The sequence below is a fragment of the Talpa occidentalis genome, unplaced genomic scaffold (assembly GCF_014898055.3).
Source record: "Talpa occidentalis isolate TD23 unplaced genomic scaffold, MPIMG_talOcc4v2.1 talOcc4.2, whole genome shotgun sequence".
NCBI classification, from domain to species: Eukaryota; Metazoa; Chordata; class Mammalia; order Eulipotyphla; family Talpidae; genus Talpa; species Talpa occidentalis.
In genome coordinates this window covers 82,270,341-82,290,335 of record NW_023602073.1, presented here as the reverse complement: position 1 = coordinate 82,290,335, position 19,995 = coordinate 82,270,341, and the positions used below count along the sequence as shown (strand labels likewise).

At 38.6% G+C, this 19,995-nt stretch overlaps 1 protein-coding gene across 1 annotated transcript in view; it reads left to right on the top strand.

The window, feature by feature from the left end:
* The first annotated feature begins 15,061 nt into the window (after positions 1–15,061).
* Positions 15,062–19,995, top strand: part of LMBRD1 (LMBR1 domain containing 1) — an 87,925-nt gene continuing 82,991 nt past the window's right edge. The window contains exon 1 of the mRNA XM_037519928.2: positions 15,062–15,312. Coding sequence (XP_037375825.1) covers positions 15,235–15,312 — 78 coding nt within the window. The 5' untranslated portion in view covers positions 15,062–15,234. The remainder of the gene's footprint in view (positions 15,313–19,995) is intronic.

Below are 19,995 nucleotides of genomic sequence, written 5' to 3'. Positions count from 1 at the left end.
GCCTGAAAGGTTTTTAGCTTTTGTTTGTAGATACCAAACTCTCAACTTAAAGTCACAGATTTTTATGTGAGTCCTAGTGCTATTATTTTTGATTTATCAGATACTCTCTTCTGTCTAATTATATGTATATACCATGTGTTCACAAATATGTACATCATTGCCCCTATAAGACATTTAAGTATAACTGTCGCAGCAGGCTAAACTAACAATTTCAATTTTAGTAGTAGATTTGTAAGAAATATTTTTATAAATGTCTTTTTTTAAAAAAAGATTTCTTTTATTTAATTATGCATATAAGAACTGGGGTGTAAGCCAGAGGTTCAGGAGTGAGAGGATTCCCCAGAGACAGAGTAGAGAGCAGAACAGGCAGATCTACTGAAATACACTGCTGAGGGGAGCAGCAGACAAGACAGGAGAGGTTTCCTGCGCCATGTGGGTTAGCTCCCTGGCCAGAGCTCTAACTAGTGCTCCAGTGGCGGAGATAGTGTGATAGCGCTGATACTTTAACCTCTTCCCCATCAAAGAGGCCCTTTATAATTGTCCTATTAGTAAAAAAAAAAATAAGTTATTAACTGAGATACTATGTCAATTTTTTTTTTTCATCCTGTGTTTGCAAAATTCTTAAATTTAAGTTGAGTATATATTGGGTCATGGAATTATTTGAAGTACCTCATAACTGAGTACTATCTTGTATTTTGTATTTCTTATCCCATTTGTACTAAGTGAAGCTCATATAACACATTAAAGCAAAATTATAAAAGTGGTTCATTGATTGAAATAGGAAAACATGATAATAGAATTGAATGATCTCATGACAGGATAATGCAGGCTTACCAAATTCACAATAACCATTTTGATTAGGCAATGTTACATTCACATCATGAACAGATGATATTAAGAGTCCTCTCTGTGTATATCCCACTTTGTAATACTTCATTAGGAGAAAATATGCAATGATAAATAGTTCTATTGCCAATTCCAGCAATAATTGGATTACAAGACCATTTAGATGCATACTTCAATAGAGCTGATACATTATTTGCAGTAAAGAAAAAAATTCACAATTATCAAGTGACTCCGCTTAAACATATGCTCAAGAATTACTAGCAATGATTTAGTTAAGCATAAAGTCCTATTATTCTTAATTAGCAAACAAAGACTTGAAGCTATTAATACCATTTTGAACCACTTTCTTATGGGAACAGGCATTTTCTAGATTTGTGTTATTGTAATCAAAATCCCAAACCAGATTAATTAACCAGACATGAGCCTGCATCTTTCTACTATTAAACTCAGAATTGGGTGATTCGGTTTTGACAGAATACCATCAAGCTTCATATTAAGAGAATGCTATTAACATGGCTTTTACCTTCTTTTTAAGTTTTACTTGAATTTTACTTTGTTCATTTTAAAGTTGCATAAGGTCTATAAGCTAAAACCACATATAGTATTATAAGTCAACTTATTAAAATAGCATCATAAAAATATTTTAAGTTAGCATTGGAATTCCCCAAGAAAATTTTCCCTTTAAAGGTGATCCAGTCATATATTATTTAAGTTTGAGAAACACTGGATAATCATGAAAAAGATGGAGAATTTTATTCATATTTAATTCCAGAGCTGAAACTTACTTCTCAAAAAGAAAGGAGTCAGCAAACAGCAATCAGAAGAGGGGGAAATAAAAAAATAAAACAAATTAAGATACTTAGCAGGAACTTGAGGTGGGAGCAGTGTACATAAATGCAACAGGGGCATGGGAAGAGGTGAGAGAAGCACTGTGAGGAGCAGGTGGTTCTTAGCACTAAAAAATAGTCTGGTCAGGCTCTGCTTTGTCTACAGAATTATCTAGGGGGCTGGGAACAGGAGGGAGGAAGTGAGCAACAGCAAGAACAGCAGAATTTTTTTCTCACTGCAAGTCAGGTCCAAGAGACTAACTTTTATCTTGGTGGTGATGATGGATGAAGTATACAAAATGATGAATACAAAGTTAGACTCAAAAGCATATTTCCTTTTAAAAAAATTAGAAAATTTTAATAGCTGACAAATATCACAGACATTGACAAATACCACAAAATATTGAAAGTCTAGACTTAATTCTGGTCCATACTAAAAAAAGTGTGTCTCTCCCCAACCCACAATCTTCTGGTATTGGGTGCAAAGATCTTTTTTTTTTTTTTTGCTATCACAATACAAACCTGTAGTCTGTCCTTTGTGTCATGATGTTTATTATGTTATGACAGATTTATCACATCAACAAACAATTCTCCACTGCTCCTGACATCACCGAATGTCCAGCGATCAAGTCAATGAAATTATTCAATTCTGACACTATCTACACAGAGTTAGCATCAGATCCCACCCGTTAAAGGGATGAATCCCAAAAGACTGTTCCCACTTCAGCTGCCAATCTCAAGTATTGAGTCACCTGGAACCTGACTGATTGTACATTTCCGCAACTTCTGGGTTCCATAATTTACTAGAATGACTCATAGAACTCAGAAAGTCTCTTTACTCATCTTTATGTATATTGTAAAGGACACAACTGGGGAAAAGATGCATAGAACAAGGTATGAGGGAGGGGACTACACAGAGCTTCTATCCCCCTTCTAGGAATACCACCCTTCTAGCATTTCAATATGTTCACCAAGCAGGAAGCTCATCAAATCTACTTGTTTATTAATTTTTATAGAACTCAATCTCCAGCACTTCCTCCTCTTCTCAGAGGTCAGTGAGAGGGGCAGAAACTTCCAACCCTGTAGTCACTGGGTCTTTCTGGTGACCAGTCCATCCTGATACTTTCTGGAGACCCTAGTTACCTTATTAGCATAAACTGAAGTAAGATCAAAAAGGGATCATTCTGAATAAGAAAAGACACTCCTGTCACTCAGGAAATTCTAAGAGTTTTGGTATCTCTGTCCTAAGACCTAGGAACAAAACCAAATACATTTCCTACTATGCCACAATTGGAATAAGTGTGCAATAAGAGTATTCCTGGAAGCCATTCCCACACCTGGATGATTAGCAATAACTTAGCTATACATGAGAGGAGCTGTGCCTAACTATGAGTCTCATAAGTGTATTCCATTAAGCCTAAAATAAATAGAGCCCTAACCTGCTCCAGAATGCCTGTGACAGTTCAAACGACACTCAAATGAGGCAAAGTGTGGAAAGGGAGGTAGTCAAAATGGAAAGACATTGGTGTCAAAAGATTGCAGTGAAAATACACTATACATTATATTTTAATGCCTTACTTGTGACTCTTTGAATGTGAGTTCATAATACTGGATTATGAGTAGCCCTCAAATCATACAGGTTATAAGATAATTAGATAATAGTAAACAGATGGTTGATTTAAAGAGCTAGCAATTATGAGAACTGAATTTTTTTTTTTTAAAAAAAGTTGTGGAACTTGAATTGGCATGTTTATCAAAAATAATTTTGTCTGAGGAGAAAAAAAATGAGTTGCAAACATCAGAAATAGCAAATTCCTTATTTTCAACTAAGTTCCATATTCCCTTCAAAATTAAGCACATTCTGGAATTGGTTAGATATTAATTGATAAAATGACTGCAAAGAAAAACATTTAAAAATTATGAAAAAGACCTTTCTTGAGAGTTTTCAATCAAATGTATTACCAAAGCTGCCTTCATTCTACTTTAATATGAGAAAAGTTTTCTCTGAATGAGAAATCAAATGAGCTATCAAAACAGAAATTGTGCATGTGGATGGACACATGTTTAAATATGATATTGATTGGTTGTAAATCCCTTTTCTGTAAAGTCTCATAATTGTGGAAATAACATTGTCTTTTTCTTTGATAAAATCCTTAAATTGTCTGCTAGCTAATGACTATATATAATTGATGCTAAAAATGAAATATATATGGAATCTACACTACTGAAATCACTTGGTCTATATGACCTATGGCATATTTTAATATTGTTTATTTTTTCAGGGCTAAATCTAGGCAGAGGCAGTTATTTTTAAACTTCAATCTATTCAAATTTTTAAAATGAAGAGCATTCTCTTTATAGGAAAGTTATATTTTGAAATAAAGACAAAACACGTGAGTGGTTTGGTTATTCTACAGAGAATTTGAATGTTTTTAAACCATAGAGATCATTGGCTGTTTTCATTATGTACAATACAAAATGAACAATGAATTTTAATTAAGACAGGGATCTTGGGCTTTCTTTTATTTAAAAATATCAGTTTTTCATTAACTTAACAAAAGTTAGGCTAGAATTTTTTTTGGGTCACAATTGCTAGAATGCATCATAGAATCTATGGAAAATGCCCTCCCCAGAATTTCTATTGTCCTGGGTCTCATTCCCATTTGATTTGTTCTGATCTTTCCTCTTTAGTGAAGTATGTCTTCCATTATTTCCCCAGATTCATTCTCTAGTCTTCTCTACCCTGCTCTGCATCCAAGGAAACTGGTCATTAAGTTTTACTTCCAAAAAACCTTTACCTTATGGTTGTTTATTAAATTCATCCAAAAGGAGGTATTGGCAGAAAATAAGGAGATGGAAGAAGAGAGTTCAGGGTATTTATTTCCCTACTTAGGGGATTATGGGTTGGCAACTCTTTCCTAAACTGATCAATATTTCCAGATTCCAGTAATTTCATGTGCTTGTCTTTTTAGGAGTGGCAAAGTTTTCTGCTGTTGCTAAGTCTAGGGTAGGTTTTCTTTGACTGTGCTCACACCTTTGTAAATGGTACAGTTTTTAAGCTCTTTTGATCATCCCTCTGTATATGCTCTATTTCCTGCCAGATCCCAACTGATTGACTCACCTTCTTCCTCTCACCTACTACACTTCTTCAAGAATTCAAGTTTTCAGTAAGTTTATCTGTTAACCTAACATAGCTTGATGTGATAATGATGGCCGTATCTTTACTATTCATCTTGGCAACAAGTTTAAGTCTGTGTCAATTTTAATAAAATACCTTCAACCTTATCCCCTCCATTTAATTTTTGTTGTTGTTGTTGTTCTGGCCCTTTTTAGTCAAACTTCCTTACAAGCTAGCTCACATTTGACCTTTGCTGTCTGTCCTAATCCTTTTCTATTCCTCTGTCCATTGCATCTCTCTTCTTCCTTATCACCCCACTTAGAGAGTTCTAGAAGTCATTAATGGCTACCACATTGCCAGACTCAGTAGGTACTTACTAGCCCTTTTACCAGATTTGATTTTGATATTCATTCTTCTTTTAAAAATTATCTTTCTCTTTGCCTCTGTGATAATTTCTGACTTTCTATTTTTTTTTTTTTGGTTGTGTTGAGCACTTTTTTTTTTTTTTTTAAAGATTGATTTATTTACTTATACAAGCACTGGGTACAGTCAGAAGCGCGGGAGGGTGAGAGAATTCACCAGAGCCAGAGCGGGGAGTAGAGCAGGCAGAAGGACCGAAGTACACTGCTGAGGGGAGCAGCGGGCGGCAGGAGAGGTCTGCGTGCCATGTGGGACCCTCCTCCAGTGGCCGGGGAGCAGCCAGGGATCGAACTGGCGCTGCAGAGGCTGCGGGCAGCTTCACAACCCAGCGCTCAACCGCTGCGCCACCGGGGAGGCCCTCTGACTTTCTATTTTCTCAATACATCTTTCCTCTTTTAAATCTTGTGTTCTTTAGGGTTGTCTTATCATCCGATTACTATTTCCACACTATTTGTTTTCCCTAGCAAATCCATCCATTTCCATTGCTTTCTGACAACTTTAAACTCTATCTCCAGGGCAACCACTTTGCTGAGTTTCAGTAAGTTATCAATTCTTTCTATAAGCTACAGCTATCCATATCTTTCAGCTACCTCAAATAAAAGATACCCAGATCAAACACTATCTTGTTTTTGTCAATCTAAGGTATCATTGATTGCAAGGCACACCATCATTTTGTGAACTGCTGAAAAAATGCCAATTGTAGTATTAAGATCTCATCAATTATATAAGATGTATCCTAACTTCAGAGATAATAAAATGTAAAAAAGAAAAGGATGTCTTGGAAGCTATAAGACACAATAGACTTTTCTATCATTTTATTACTGTGAATAGATCTGGGTTCTGCTGATCTGAGAGAATGGAGGGACTGCTCTGCCATCTCATCTCAAATTAACCTTTTTATAAAAAGTTAGACAAAAACAGTCAAAAGCAAATTGCCCATCAGAACAGCCCTTCATAGTTGATGTTCTTTTTATTCCTAACGTTCAACCATCAGAGTTTGTTATCATGTTCTTGGTTATCTTGTCCCTGATATATCTGATGGTGTCAATGTCTGGCACTCATTCGGGCATCACTGGGACCAGGAATCTGCTTCAAAGCTAGAGTTTCAGTTTATTTGTATTTTATTTTTTTAAAGATTTATTTATTCATGCATACAAGAACTGGGGTACAGGCCAGATGCATGGGAGGCTGAGCGGATTCACCAGAGACACAGCAGGGAGCAGAACAGGCAGATTGACGGAAATACACTGCTGAGGGGAGCAGGGGCGCGGCAGGAGAGGTCTGCCCCGCCATGTGGGATTCTCGGCCAGCTGGCCGGGATCGACCCCACGCTGCAGAGGTTGCGGACAGCTTCACAGCACTGTGTTCAACCACCTGTGCCACCAGGGGAGGCCCTTCACTTTATTTTTTTTAAAGATTTATTTATTTATGCATACAAGAACTGGGGTACAGGCCAAAGGTGTGGGGGTGAGAATATTCACCAGAGACAGTGGGGAGCAGAACAGGCTGATCCACTGAAATACACTGCTGAGGGGAGCAGCAGGCAAGTCAGGAAGGGTCTGCTGTTCCATGTGTGTAGCTCGAACTCGTGCTGCTGTGGCTGGGATAGCTTCATAGGTTGCATGTTAACCCCTTGTGCCACCAGGGAGGCCCGCTAGAGTTTTAGTTTAAAGAAAACAGATTAGTCATGTAGTATGTACATGCATGCAGCATATGCTCTGTGCATGTGCAGATTCCTCTATGAGATATGGTGCCCTTCCTTTGCTCCTAGCTCCCTATTAGTTCCTCACTTCCAGCCTACTCTTCCTCAAGTGTTGCCTATCTTAAGTAGTGCCATTATCTGTCCACAGTTCTCAACTCAAAAGTCTAGGAAGACTTTCGTCATGATCATTTTTTTGTTTACTTGCCTTATAATACTTGGTTATTCAATTAAACATTAACTAGGTGTTATGATAAAGGTATTTTGCAGATGTGTTTAACAGTTACAATCAATAAAGGAGTTTTTTTTTTTTTTTAAAGATTTATTGATTTATGCATACAAGAACAGGGTTACAGGTCAGAGGTGCAGGAGGGTGAGAGGATTCACCAGAGACAGAGTGGGGAACAGAACAGGCAGATTCGCTAAAATACACTGATGAGGGGAGCAGCCCGGAGTTGGGAGAGGGCTGTTGCACCATGTGGGTTGCTCCTTGGCTGGGGATCGAACTCATGCTGCAGTGGCTGCAGTTAGCTTCATAGGTTGTGTCTTAACCCCTTGCGCCACCAGGGAGGCCCCAAAGGAGATAATTTTTGAATAATCTGGATTGGTTTGATTTAATGAGTTGAAGACCTTAGAGCAGATCTCAGGTTTCCCCAAGAAAGAAGCAAAACTATTAGTCAGTTCCTGCTTGAGCATTCCCAGACTGTTCTTTCTGATGGCCTGCTGTAGATTTCAGATTTGCTTACTCAGCCTCCATAATTACATGGAGTACTCTTAGATAATTACAAGGGTTCCTTTTTGTTTTAGTGATAGTTTCTTTTGCTGCAGTTTATTAGTTTGATATAGTCCCAATTGTTTATATTCTCTTTCGCATCTCTTGCTGTTGGAGATCAATTTACAAAGACATGATTTAGGCTTATGTTGTGTAGTGGTTTAGCTATGTTTTCTTCTAGGTATTTGGTTTCAGTTCTTATATCCAAGTCATTTTGAGTTTATTTTTTTGCGTATGGTGTGAGATAGTGGTTAAGTCTCATACTTTTGCCTGTGCTGTCCAGTTTTACCAGCACTATTTTTGGAAGATACTTTGCTCTCTCTCTAAGGTATACTCTTGGCTCCTTTGTTACAGATTAACTGTTCATTTAGATGTGGGTTTATTTCTGAGCTTACAAGGCAATTGAATTTTAAAAGTGACTTATATTTTAAATATAAGTTAAAAAAACTCTGTTCAGAAATGAAACAAATGGAACCACATTATGAAAAAGAATAGATGCTTGAGTCAGAAGTGGAACACTTTTGTTAGGGGAAAAAAAAGGAACATATGCTACAAATTTTGAAAATGCATCCTTTGTTAAAATTGAGTGTTCTATGGCAATTTTTAAATATCATACATTTAAAATCCATTTTTATTGTAATTTCTATTCATATTATAAGCTGACTTTGACATTACCTTATGTTTGAATTGTATATGCAAATTTATTTTTTATACCTTGACGTACATAAGCATCAGGTTTGGGAATTGACACAATGAATAGCACTTGAAGGTATTAAATGATATTTTAAAATGTCTAGACTATGAATAAATCTTCTTTCATAACCAGAAGTAAAATCTTAAGAAAAAAACTTACATGTTTCACCAGTTCATATGGGAATATTTGTTCTGTTAGAAGTATATAAATGGTATCCATTAAGAGTTTATAATTGTAGAAATATGGAAATGTATATTTCACAATTCACATTATGATACTGTGTACAATCTAATTTTAGGATGATAAATTGGAAAGTTGCCTGTGTTCACAAATCAAAAACACCCACATATTAACAATTTGTTTGTGTGTATGTGAGTGAGTGTGTGAGAAAGTAAGCAGTTTACTGAAATGAGTTTTAACACAGTAAATCAGTTGTGTACAGTTAATTTACAACTGAAAATGGGATTGTACTGTAAAAGTTAAAATACATTTTTTTCATAGTAATAATGCTATAAATCAATTTCTAAGCGATCAGGAAAAAAAAATTAGTCCACAATATAGCCGAACTATGATACCAATAGTGCAGACCTCAAAGGACATTATAGTTTCTATGGGGAAAATGTATATCCATTTTCAAATGGAATTTTTTTTAACATTTCAGTGGCATTTTCTTTTTGGTAGTTATCTATTCAGTGAAATAGATGCACTACAGATTTGAATATACCTTATATGTCAAGACTCAAAAAAGCTATTTTGATTTTTAATGAAAAAATATAGTGTAAATATTTAATTTTTCGTGGATCAGCACAAACCTCTGACACTACTGGGTTATATAAAAGGAGCAAATGTTTTAGCAGAATCAAGTGGATCTCTCAACCATATGTGCCAATTTCCTTTAAATAGAGTTTAAATGCTTTCACAAAGAAAAGAGGAAATTTCTTCGCGTTGTGATGACCAATTCAGTTGGATGACAGTGGAAGGATTAGGGCAAAATGAGATAATGTAGTATTGGGAGGAAAAGTCGTGCTCAAACTTCTCCAGGCCCACAGTAATGTTCACTCTGGATCATTGTTAAATACTTGTGACAGAAGATTAAATGTAGGCAGTACATGGAGCACAACAGAGAGCTAAATTCTAAATCAACACATAATGGATCAGGACAGACGTGTACACAGTCACCAGCATCTGAGGACAGCAAGGCTTAACTGAAAACTAACTGAAGGTATTAAAATAGCTAAAAAAAGAATTTGTCGATCAGAAGGAGGATTATCAGTTAGCAATAAAAGCACAGACAAAATGACAGAGGACAATTTCAAGACTTTTCAAGTGCTTTATTTGGATGGTCATTCCAATATTTTAAATTCCAACATAAGGTAACAAAATTCTTAAAATTGATGCATAAAAATCAGCTACATCTAAAAAATAACATTAGATTTCAGTGGTGCAGTTAATTTGAATCTACAAACCTAGACTTCACTACTGTCTAAATGCATTTGGGGGTTGCAAGCTATATCAACTATTATATCTTCTATTATGCAGTTTATTTTTATTTTTATTTTTTTTTTTTAAAGATTTATTTATTTATTTATTTATACAAGCACTGGGTACAGTCAGAAGCGCGGGAGGGTGAGAGAATTCACCAGAGCCAGAGCGGGGAGCAGAGCAGGCAGAAGGACCGAAGCACACTGCTGAGGGGAGCAGCGGGCGGCAGGAGACGTCTGCGCGCCATGTGGGACCCTCCTCCGGTGGCTGGGGAGCAGCCGGGGATCGAACCGGCGCTGCAGAGGCTGCAGGCAGCTTCGCAACCCAGCACTCAACCGCTGCGCCACCGGGGAGGCCCTATGCAGTTTATTTGACCCAGTTTTTCAGACTAAGTTTTGAAGTCATTTCTATGGACTCCTTTAGATTACTGACCCCTTAGATCTCCTGACCCACCCACCCTTTCACTCTCTAGTTCTAGATTAGTTGGGCCTCTATGTCTTATTGCCTTTTTTACTCTCTTGATCTCCTTTGTATCCCATTCATATTTTTTCTTCCAGTCTGTGTTTTCCTTTTAATTAAAAGTTTCAATATTTCTTTTTGATCTTTCTATTAATATCTATGCAAAATTAATTTTATTTATTTTTACCTTCTAGTTAATGTCACTTGATCATAATCCTACCTTTGGTTTTCCAAAAGCAAATCATAGAGAATGAAACATCTGTTTAGCCCAATCCCCTAGCTTAGGGAGGGGAACCTCTTGTGTGCCATAGGGGTTAGAGGTGAAAGGAGTGCTTGTCCTTGCTTCATGAACTCTTCCATTAGGAGTTTCATTGCAGTTTTTTTTTTTTTTGAAGATTTATTTATTTATGCATACAAGAGCTGGGGCACAGTCCAGAGATGCCGGGGGTGAGAGGATTCACCAGAGACAGAGCGGAGAACAGAACAGGCAGACTGACTGAAATACACTGCTGAGGGGAACAGCGGGTGAGACAGGAGAGGTCTGCTTCGCCATGTGGGTTGCTCCCTGGCTGGCTGGGGATTGAACTCTTGCTGCAGAGGCTTCAGATTGCATCATAGTGCGGTACTTAACCCCTTGTGCCACAGGGAGGCCCAATAGTTTTGTTTTGTTTTTAAATTCTCTTTGTATAAGAGAAACCCCACAGACTGGGAGAACATTTTTGCACACAACACTAATGATAAAGGACTGATCACAAAAATCTGCAAAGAGCTGATGAGACTCAACAACAACAAAGAAAATAATCCTGTCAAAAAATGGACAGAAGAGCTAAAAAGAAACTTCTCTGAAGAGGAAATGCAAATGGCCAACAGGCATTTGAAAAAATGTTCAACATCACTTGTAATCAGGGAAATGCAAATTAAAACTACATGAGATACCATCTTACACCAGTGAGAATGGCACATATTAAAAAAAACTAGCAACAACAAATGTTGGCGAGGATGTGGAGAAAAAGGAACTCTCCTGCACTGCTGGTGGGAGTGCAAACTGGTCCAACCACCATGGAGAGCTGTGTGGAGATTTCTGGACCTACTAAACATAGAGCTTCCATATGATCCAGCAATTCCACTCCTAGGTATTTACCCAAAGGACACAGAAACATCAATTCCAAAGAGCACCTGCACCCCTATGTTTATAGCAGCACTGTTTACAATAGCTAAGCTTTGGAAACAACCCAAATGCCCAAAAATAGATGACTGGATCAAGAAGATGTGGAACATATACACCATGGAATATTACTCAGCATTCAAAAAAGATGAACACATGCAATTTGCAGCAGCATGGATGGTGCTGGAAGGGATCATGCTCAGCGAAATAAGCCAGAAAGAAGAAGAAAAATACCAGATGGTCTCACTCATAGCAGGAATCTAGAAAACTTAAATAAGGGACCAGGAAAATGAATAACTATAAGACAGAAAAAATCAAAATCAACAAACAACTATGAACCAGAGACACTCTATGGGTGGTGGGGCGTGGGAACTGGAGGGATTGGGGTCAAAATAAGGGGGTTACAATTGTATGGGGGATATAAAAATAAAATTTATTTAAAAAAAAGTGATTATTGATATGTGATTAAAAAAAAAACCTAAATTCTCTTTGTTTGGTTTTGGTGTCAAGATGACCTTCTCTGTAGGTCATTACTGTCTGTTCTGGTTTCCCAAGTGGGGCTGCTCTCTCAACTTTCTGTTGTCCCCATGTTCTTGGTCTAGACTGAGAGAATTCTCAGGAAGATCTTCTCCACTAGAGGATATAGTCTCAGGAATATGCCCATGATAGAGTAGTTTTAGGAGCAGTTAACCAAAGCCTTCAGCGTGAGTTTACTGGGTTACTCTGTGTGTGGGGGTGGGGGGGAATGTAGGAATATGGGGAGGAGCTAATCCACACCCTTCTTTCACCACGATACTTTTCAACACAGGTGTGTTGCCAACTGTGCAGCAGGCACCTCATGAATCAGCTACCCTCAGCACTTGCAGCAAGTGTTGGGTTTCTCCCAAAATTCAGGCCATACCCTTCAACTTTGTGGGTGAATACTTTGTGTGTCCTCCTCCCATTAATTTCACAGGACTATTCAAAAGCCAAGGGTCAGGGGAAAAAAGGGAAGATAGTTCTCTTTTAATTTTGCTTTCTTCCAAAAGGCTATAACCCTCTTAATATAGTCAAGGGGGAGGGGGTCTTGGTTTTGACATAAGTTTTGCATAATGTTTCCTCTTACTAAACCCCTTGGAAGTGATGGGCTCTATACTGTCGTCTCTTTGAACTTAAATGGAACATATTTGACAGAAATCCTGATACCTTCCTAAGAGTTATTGGGTAGGATCAAGGTAAGGGAATTCTACAGTCACTTCAAGTATCTTAGTCCATTTGGGCTGCTTATAACAAAGATACCATAAACTGGGTAGCTTATAAATAACATGAATTTATTTCTCATCGTTCCAGAGGAGCATAAAAGGATAATTTATTAGTGATTTTTTTCATCCTTATGGAACCTGTTAAAATGTGCATATAAAAACCTCAAAGGTCTTAAAGGCAAGTATCTTGGTGCAAGGAGGAGGACTAAGTCAATTTAGGAACTTCTCATTCTCTAAATTATTTCTCTCTGGAAATTTTACAAATGAACATGTATTCCTTTCGTAATGATAAGCAACTAATTAAGATTATTAATAATATTATTTTTTAAGAATACTGGTCTATTATAATTAGAGACTTCTTAGATTTAAAAACATTGTTCAGGAATGAGTTCAGTCCTTGCTGGTATGTCTGTATGCCAAATGAAAAGTATACTCTAACACAGCAGAAGAATGCAGAAGTGGGTTGACATGTACATTCTACCTGCTCGGACGCCTCACTTTCTCTTTTCCATTTCTCCCAATTTACCTGATTCAGACCACTAACTATCCTTATACCTAATTACCCTTGTCAGCAACATAGATTTATTACTTTTCCAATCTGAAAATTAAGCAATTATCCAGTATCATAAAAGGATAAAACTAGTTCATTAAATGGTCTTAATTCAAGGAGGGCACATCAGATACTTAAAAGGTTCAGTGTATTCTTGGTAAAAATTCCAATTTCACAAAGTTTCTAGTGGTGGTGAAGATTACGGTCTTTAATTCATTGCCTCCCTCCTAAACATGAAATCTTTTTTATATGCAGAATCAAAAAGGGATGTAAGATGAATTTATTGTCCCTTGGCCAAATAATCTATCAGTAAATGGGTTGGAGTGGGAAGAAAAGAAATTGAAGCCATTTCTTCATGAAAGCTCTTGCTGGTCAGTGAATCCCCACCTCTAACCTCAAGGACTGGTATATGAGTGGACAAGTTTGGTGAGATGTTATCCATTAACCCCAGCCTAATGAAGGAGATCTCAAGGGAGCCACTTGGAGGATTTGAAATAAGGTACCTGCAATCATGATCACCTCAGGCCTGGGAGAACTACAGCAGACTGTGCAATATAGGTTGATTTCCTCAGAATATCCAAAAAGGACTACTTTCCTTGATGGTGAACTAGAAGGATGTACTTACATTGGGTTGACCTGTGCCCTCACAGGTTGTTGGTGCAAGGTATGTAGGTTCATATTATACTAAGGGGATTTGGTTCATGTGGGAAATGAGAAAACTGGTCTGGGGTTATAATAGGCCTTTCCTTCAAGCAAATGGGCATGTAGGAGACCAAAGCAAGCACATGCAGATATAAGAGTACAAGTCCTGGAGTTGGCAATGGAATGCTCAGTGACTACCTGAAATAAAGATGTCTGTATTCATTTTAAAGAAACTATAAGGACATAGGTCTCCAGAGAAGTGACTGTCCCACAGGAGAGTCATATGCAGGCTTAGAGAGCATAAAGTTAGCTTAAGATGATACCAATTCATTTGCAATCTGTTTATTCATTTGCAATCTGTTTTCTTCTTCGCTCCTCATTCTAGTAGGAAGAGCATTCCATTTCTTTCCCTCTGCAGGGTTATAGACTCAGGTATGTCCCAGACAATAATTTATGGGTTGGTGGGACTAATTCATAAAGTTGCGCCTTAATCGTTCAATTTGGTGGTTAAATATATTCCTGCACTCCAGTAGACCCAAGCAAATCATGCCAGGAACTATTTCCCTGTGCTTCGCTATAGGTCTATGGCAGCATCTGTTTTCTTCAATTATGTATATTACAAGATCTGTAATGTCTCTAAGAACATGTTTACGAACGCAAATACCATTAAGCTATACAGCCATCATGGAAATTGACAGGCACGCTTAGATTTAAGTAAAAAGGCCATAACATCACGTGACAAGGCAATGTCCATTTACTAAGTCAGGCCCCAAATATCAGCAAATTATATCATTTGGGCAGTTGGGAAACTTTTTGCTCAGAGTCAGCTATTCCTGCAACGTTGTGAGTTCTGCCACTAGGGATAAACTTTCCTTCCGGGAGGAAGCCTGAGGTTGGCTTGGTTCTCCACACACAGCTAGTCCAACCCTTGCTGCATTCCCTGGCTTTTCCAGTCCTTCAGTTTGGGCAGAATTAAATGTTCAAAAGAAGCGGCGCAGCAGAGACATCTCCCTTGCCCGGAGCCCTCCGTCATCATGCGGGCCGGCGGCCGGGTGACGTCACGGCGTCGCGGGCCGGCGGGGTGACGTCACGGCGTCACGGGCGCGCCCCTCCCCCAGTCATGCTCGCCGCCCCGCCCCCGCCCGGCTCAACACCAGGGGACGCTCTTGGGCCGGGTCTCCTTGGCAACCACTTGCTCCGCCCCCTCCGCCCCTTTAACCTTTAGGGTGCGCGGTCGTCGCGGTCCTCGCGCTCTCTCCCCTGTCCCCCTCCCCTTTCCCCACCCTCTTCGCTCTAGGCCGTCGGGGCCGGAAGCGAAGATGGCGGCTGTAGCGGCGTCTGGCGCGGCTTCGGCAGAGCTGGTGATCGGCTGGTGCATATTCGGCCTTTTACTACTGGTAGGGGCGGCGCTTGGAGCTTCCCGGTGTTGGGACTGGTGGGGGAGAGGGAGGCGCTGATCCTACAGCCGACCTCTCTGGACCGGGAGACCTTCCTCGCTCCGCTCCGCCCGGCTCTTAGCACGGACAGTGGGGGGCTTCACTGTGTCGGGGCGGCGCAGCGGGGGGCGTGGGGGGAGAGAAGCTGATTTCCGGCCGCTTTTGCGGTCTCTCACCTGGCGACGTCTAATACTGTAGGTCTCCTTTCTGCGAAACTCTGGCCCTCCTCCCTGACTGGGACGCTTGGCGGGTGGAGTTTGGCACCGAGGAGCCCCGCACGGTGGAGCAGGGTGTGGTGGCCTCTGGTCCCCGGAGGACTGCAGCACTCGGTGTGGGGGCTGTGGCGCCGGCTCTCTGCAAGTTCACTAGGCGCTGGCCTTGTTAAATGGCCAACTTCTGCCTCTCCAGACTTTTTTTTACCCCCGTTTTCTCTCCACTTGGCATTATTGAGCCTCTAACCTTCTCTGCCCATTGTGCGATTTTGCCTTGATGACGTGAGTTGTTCGTTCTGACTTCCAGGGTTCACACTCCTTTTCTGTCTTGATAGGTGTAGAAACCTGTGTGGGGCAGAGCTGTGCCCTATTTCTGGCCAACATCAGGGTGTATATACTGTCACCCATCTGACTGCAGCTTCCTTCTTCCCAACCATCTTCTTCTTGTTTGCTCAATGAGCAAAACGAACACCTCAGTGGTCCAGAGTGGCCTAGGTTTTTACTTCCTTACCCCATATTAAAACCTTTGGTTTTATTTTACATGGCAGTTCGACTTGTTTCTTTTTGTATCCACTCCCATTGTTATTCTTCTTCTTTACTGTCTTTATCATCTGTCCTGTTGTTTTTACTTCCTGTCCCAAAGTATTTTGTTTTGAATTACGACAACAAACAAAATGCAAAACAAACACGTTTAACTGCAGGTCAAGAATCAAGAATTGTTTGATTTTTATTTTATATATCAGATATTACCACAGCGTCTGTAACTAGTGTACTATGCTAGTAATTGTTTGTAGTAGGGAAGATGGGTCCCCCTCCATGCCCCCCCCCCAAAAAAAAGACCTTTGAGGGAGAATACAGAAGTTAAGATACCAATAGTGCAGAATGTCCTAAAGCTGGTGAAGAATTCTATGTGGCCACCTGAAATAGAGATGTCTCTTAGTTTCAGGAAACTAAGGTGAGAGGTCTCCAGAGAAATGAATGTCCCGGGTTTCTCTTGCTACCCTCTCCCCAGATAGTATTATTGCCCTTACACTGGAACATGCTGTATTTCTCTTGGTGGAGAAAATGAAAAACACTGACTCTACTTGGTCTCCAAAGAGTTCACTGACTTTTTCAGGTCATCATATTCATTTGGTTTAGAGGAAAACAAAAAGAGTTTGTAACCACTATCAATGTGTAATGGAAATAGCTTGGCAGTTACCAAGTAATGAACATTTAAGTTACAGTAGTTTTATTCTAAGTTGTAGAGGGTGCACACAAAATGTGCTTGCACGAGGGCCAGAAGGTTAGTGGGAAAATTAAAATTCTTGAAGCAGGTATTAAATGGGGCTTCAGAAAATAGAAAGCAATATTGGAAGAAAAGGTAGATAGAAGATATTAAAGTGGAGATAGTGAGTTGGTCATATAAGCAAGAACAAAGTGAAAGGAGAAGAGAATTAAGTAGTTTGAAACTTGATGTTTTTGCTTGGTTGCTATATATGAAGAAAAACCAGTTTCAGTGATGTGGAGTCAGAAGCGTATTTTTTAGATAATTGTAGATGGTATTTGCTACTATACCAAAATTCAACAAGTAATAGCTTCTTAAAGATTAATTGCAATATGGAATCTGAAATCTCATCAGTGAACATTTTATTTTATTACATTAAAATCCAATTGTCCATGTTGTACTTTGAGGGAATTTTTTTCCCCACTCATGGTTTTGTAATATTGCGCATTTAGAAAATGCTGGTACACTGAGTTAGCAACTCTTCCATATATGGATATACTTCTTTACATAATATCAAAATATTACATTCTTTATTGACACCACTGATCTTGTCACAATGAAAGTCTCAAATGAGTGTTGAGAAATTGTCAAGCTCACAGTTTTTTCAGAAATCCAGTTTTCATTTGAAAGCTTGAATCTTATTATTGGTAATAAATATTGTCAGTTGTTTTTCTTGAAGTGATAGGTTTCCTCTGTTCATTTCCACAACATTTACAGAATAACCATAACACATGTGCTTTCAAATGAAAGTGATGTTCCTTTTAAAGAGTACCTGTTTTAATTTTTACCTTTTATATAGAGGTACTTTGTCCTAGAGACAGCCATTAGACCTAGTTGTGCAATAGAAGCACTTTAAATTTTACTTCATATTTTCTCCCATGGAGAATTAAAAAGACCCAAGGATTGAAGCTTAATAAAATTTTTACTGCTTCGTCAAATACTTTCTAAACGTTAAATTGTTGTGAAGACTGCCATAACTACTGGTATAGTTTGATGCTCTTATTTTGACTTATGCTGAATTTGCCAGCAATTTTATATACCATGGCTTATGCATCATGAGTACAAATATTGACATAATGAAAAAGCAAAGGACATTTTATTATTATGATGAGAATAGCTTTCAACTTTCAAATCCCCAGAAAGGATTCTGGTACTGCTAAGGAACTGAGACATACTTTGAGAACTGCTGCCAATCAGCTGCAAAAAAATGAAGAGCTAAGATTGACTACTTTTGTGATCTGGGCAAACTAATGAACCTCAGTTTCATCTGTGTAAGGAAGGAATGGTTCATTTTAGTTCCTCCAAACCTGTCTATGTTTACTTCATCAACACTAAGCCTTCTACTCCAAGATCTTAAAAAATTTTGTTTATAAAAACTTTCAAGTTGCATTTTCCGTTGCTGTTTGAGACAGTCTCCATTTCAATAAAGCTAGTTTACTCTTATTACTCATGGTGAGGGCATCACCCTTTAAACTAGGTGGATATACTGTGTAAGACCCAGCCTTACTGAATCAGAACCTACAGTTTAAAAAGATCCTGAAAGTTTGTGTGCTCTTTAGTTTAACAAACATTCGTCTTTTGTCATTTCTATCTATGCCCCATGGTTCTCATCCTTCTTAAAAACCACCTAGGAAGTTTTTAAAATCCTAATGTTGAGACCTTTTAAAGTAGAATCTTTCCAGAAGAATTGGGGAACTGTCCTAATGTTAGCAAAATTATGTATCAGTTTTTTCCATGAAATAATGTAAGATGTAATTTCATATGACATTTAATATCAGTTACTATTCTAAACCAGTTACTGTTATCAGGCATTGTTATAAAGTATATTTTGTTTTAATCCTTACAAACTGCTCTGAAAGATGTATTTTTAATTCCTGTTTTATAGATGAGGACATTTGGTTTATAATATACTAACTACCTACATAACAAAAATCTCTTGGGGTTCTTAGTTTTAAAACTGTACAGGGATCCCAAGACCACAAAATGTGCGAACTGCTGACTTAACTGTTTTACTTGGATTGTTCATTCCCTGCTTGTCCACTTGGTTTCAGCAAACTCCTTCTTTGCTATAAGACCTGCTCACTTTGAACTTTAAAGTTAATATAATGTAAATATTTTATGAAAAGTAATTTCCCCAATTAGAAAATACTATTGGTGAGTAGTAAGTAGTATTCCAGTTACTAAATAGTATAAGTAAATAGAATATGAACTGAAGTTTTTTTTTTGATTCTGGGTGGTTTCTTTCTGAACTTTTCCCCCTCCAACATACAGGTTCCAAAGTGTTAATTCTCTTCTATTTTATTTTTTCCTTCTGTGATAACCCCCACTGAAATGTTGGTACTGTGAGAGAATAACATACAACAGCGTGAGCGGATTTCATATGCATTATGCTAACTGAAAGAAACCATGCTCAAAAGAGGACATACTTATATTTTATAAGAAAAAAGCAGAATCCATAAGGGACAGAGAACAGTTGAGAGAGGGGTTAACTGCAGATGGGATTTTTTTTTTAAAAAGACTTATTTATACATACAAGAACTGAGGTGAAGGACAGAGGGGTGTGGTGGTGGGGGTGGATGAGAGGATTCACCAGAGACAGAGTGGGGAGCAGAACAGGCAGATCTACTAAAATACGCTGCTGAGGGGAGCAGAGGGCCAAACAGGAGAGGTCTGTCTTGCCATGTGGATTAGCTCCCTGAACAGGGATCGAACTCATGCTGCAGTGGCTGGCGATAGTTTGATAGTTTGATAGTTTGCAGTGGCTTGGACCCCTGCACCACCAGGGAGGCCTGGCAAAGGGGATTTTTTTCTGGGTTGCTTAATTGTTCTTGTTTCTTGATTGTGATATTTGAAAGCTCTGAAACTGGTTAGGTGATTCTAATTCTAGTTCAGGTCCTTGTACTAGGATACGCAGAAAAGAAGTAATCAGTTGAAAAGAGTAGAGGGACAAAAATGCCACTTTTTTCCCAGATATCTTAAAGATTTTATTTAAAACAGTGGTTCTCCAGTTGGCCCAGATTAGAATCCTCAGACATTTAAAGCGCTGTTGCCAGGAGGAGCTTCACTTTCTGATTGAATGGATTTGTGGGGAGGGTATCAGAGTACAGTAGGTCCTCAAATAAGTAGTTTCCTGCACTAGCATGTCATTTCATTGTAATTTTGATG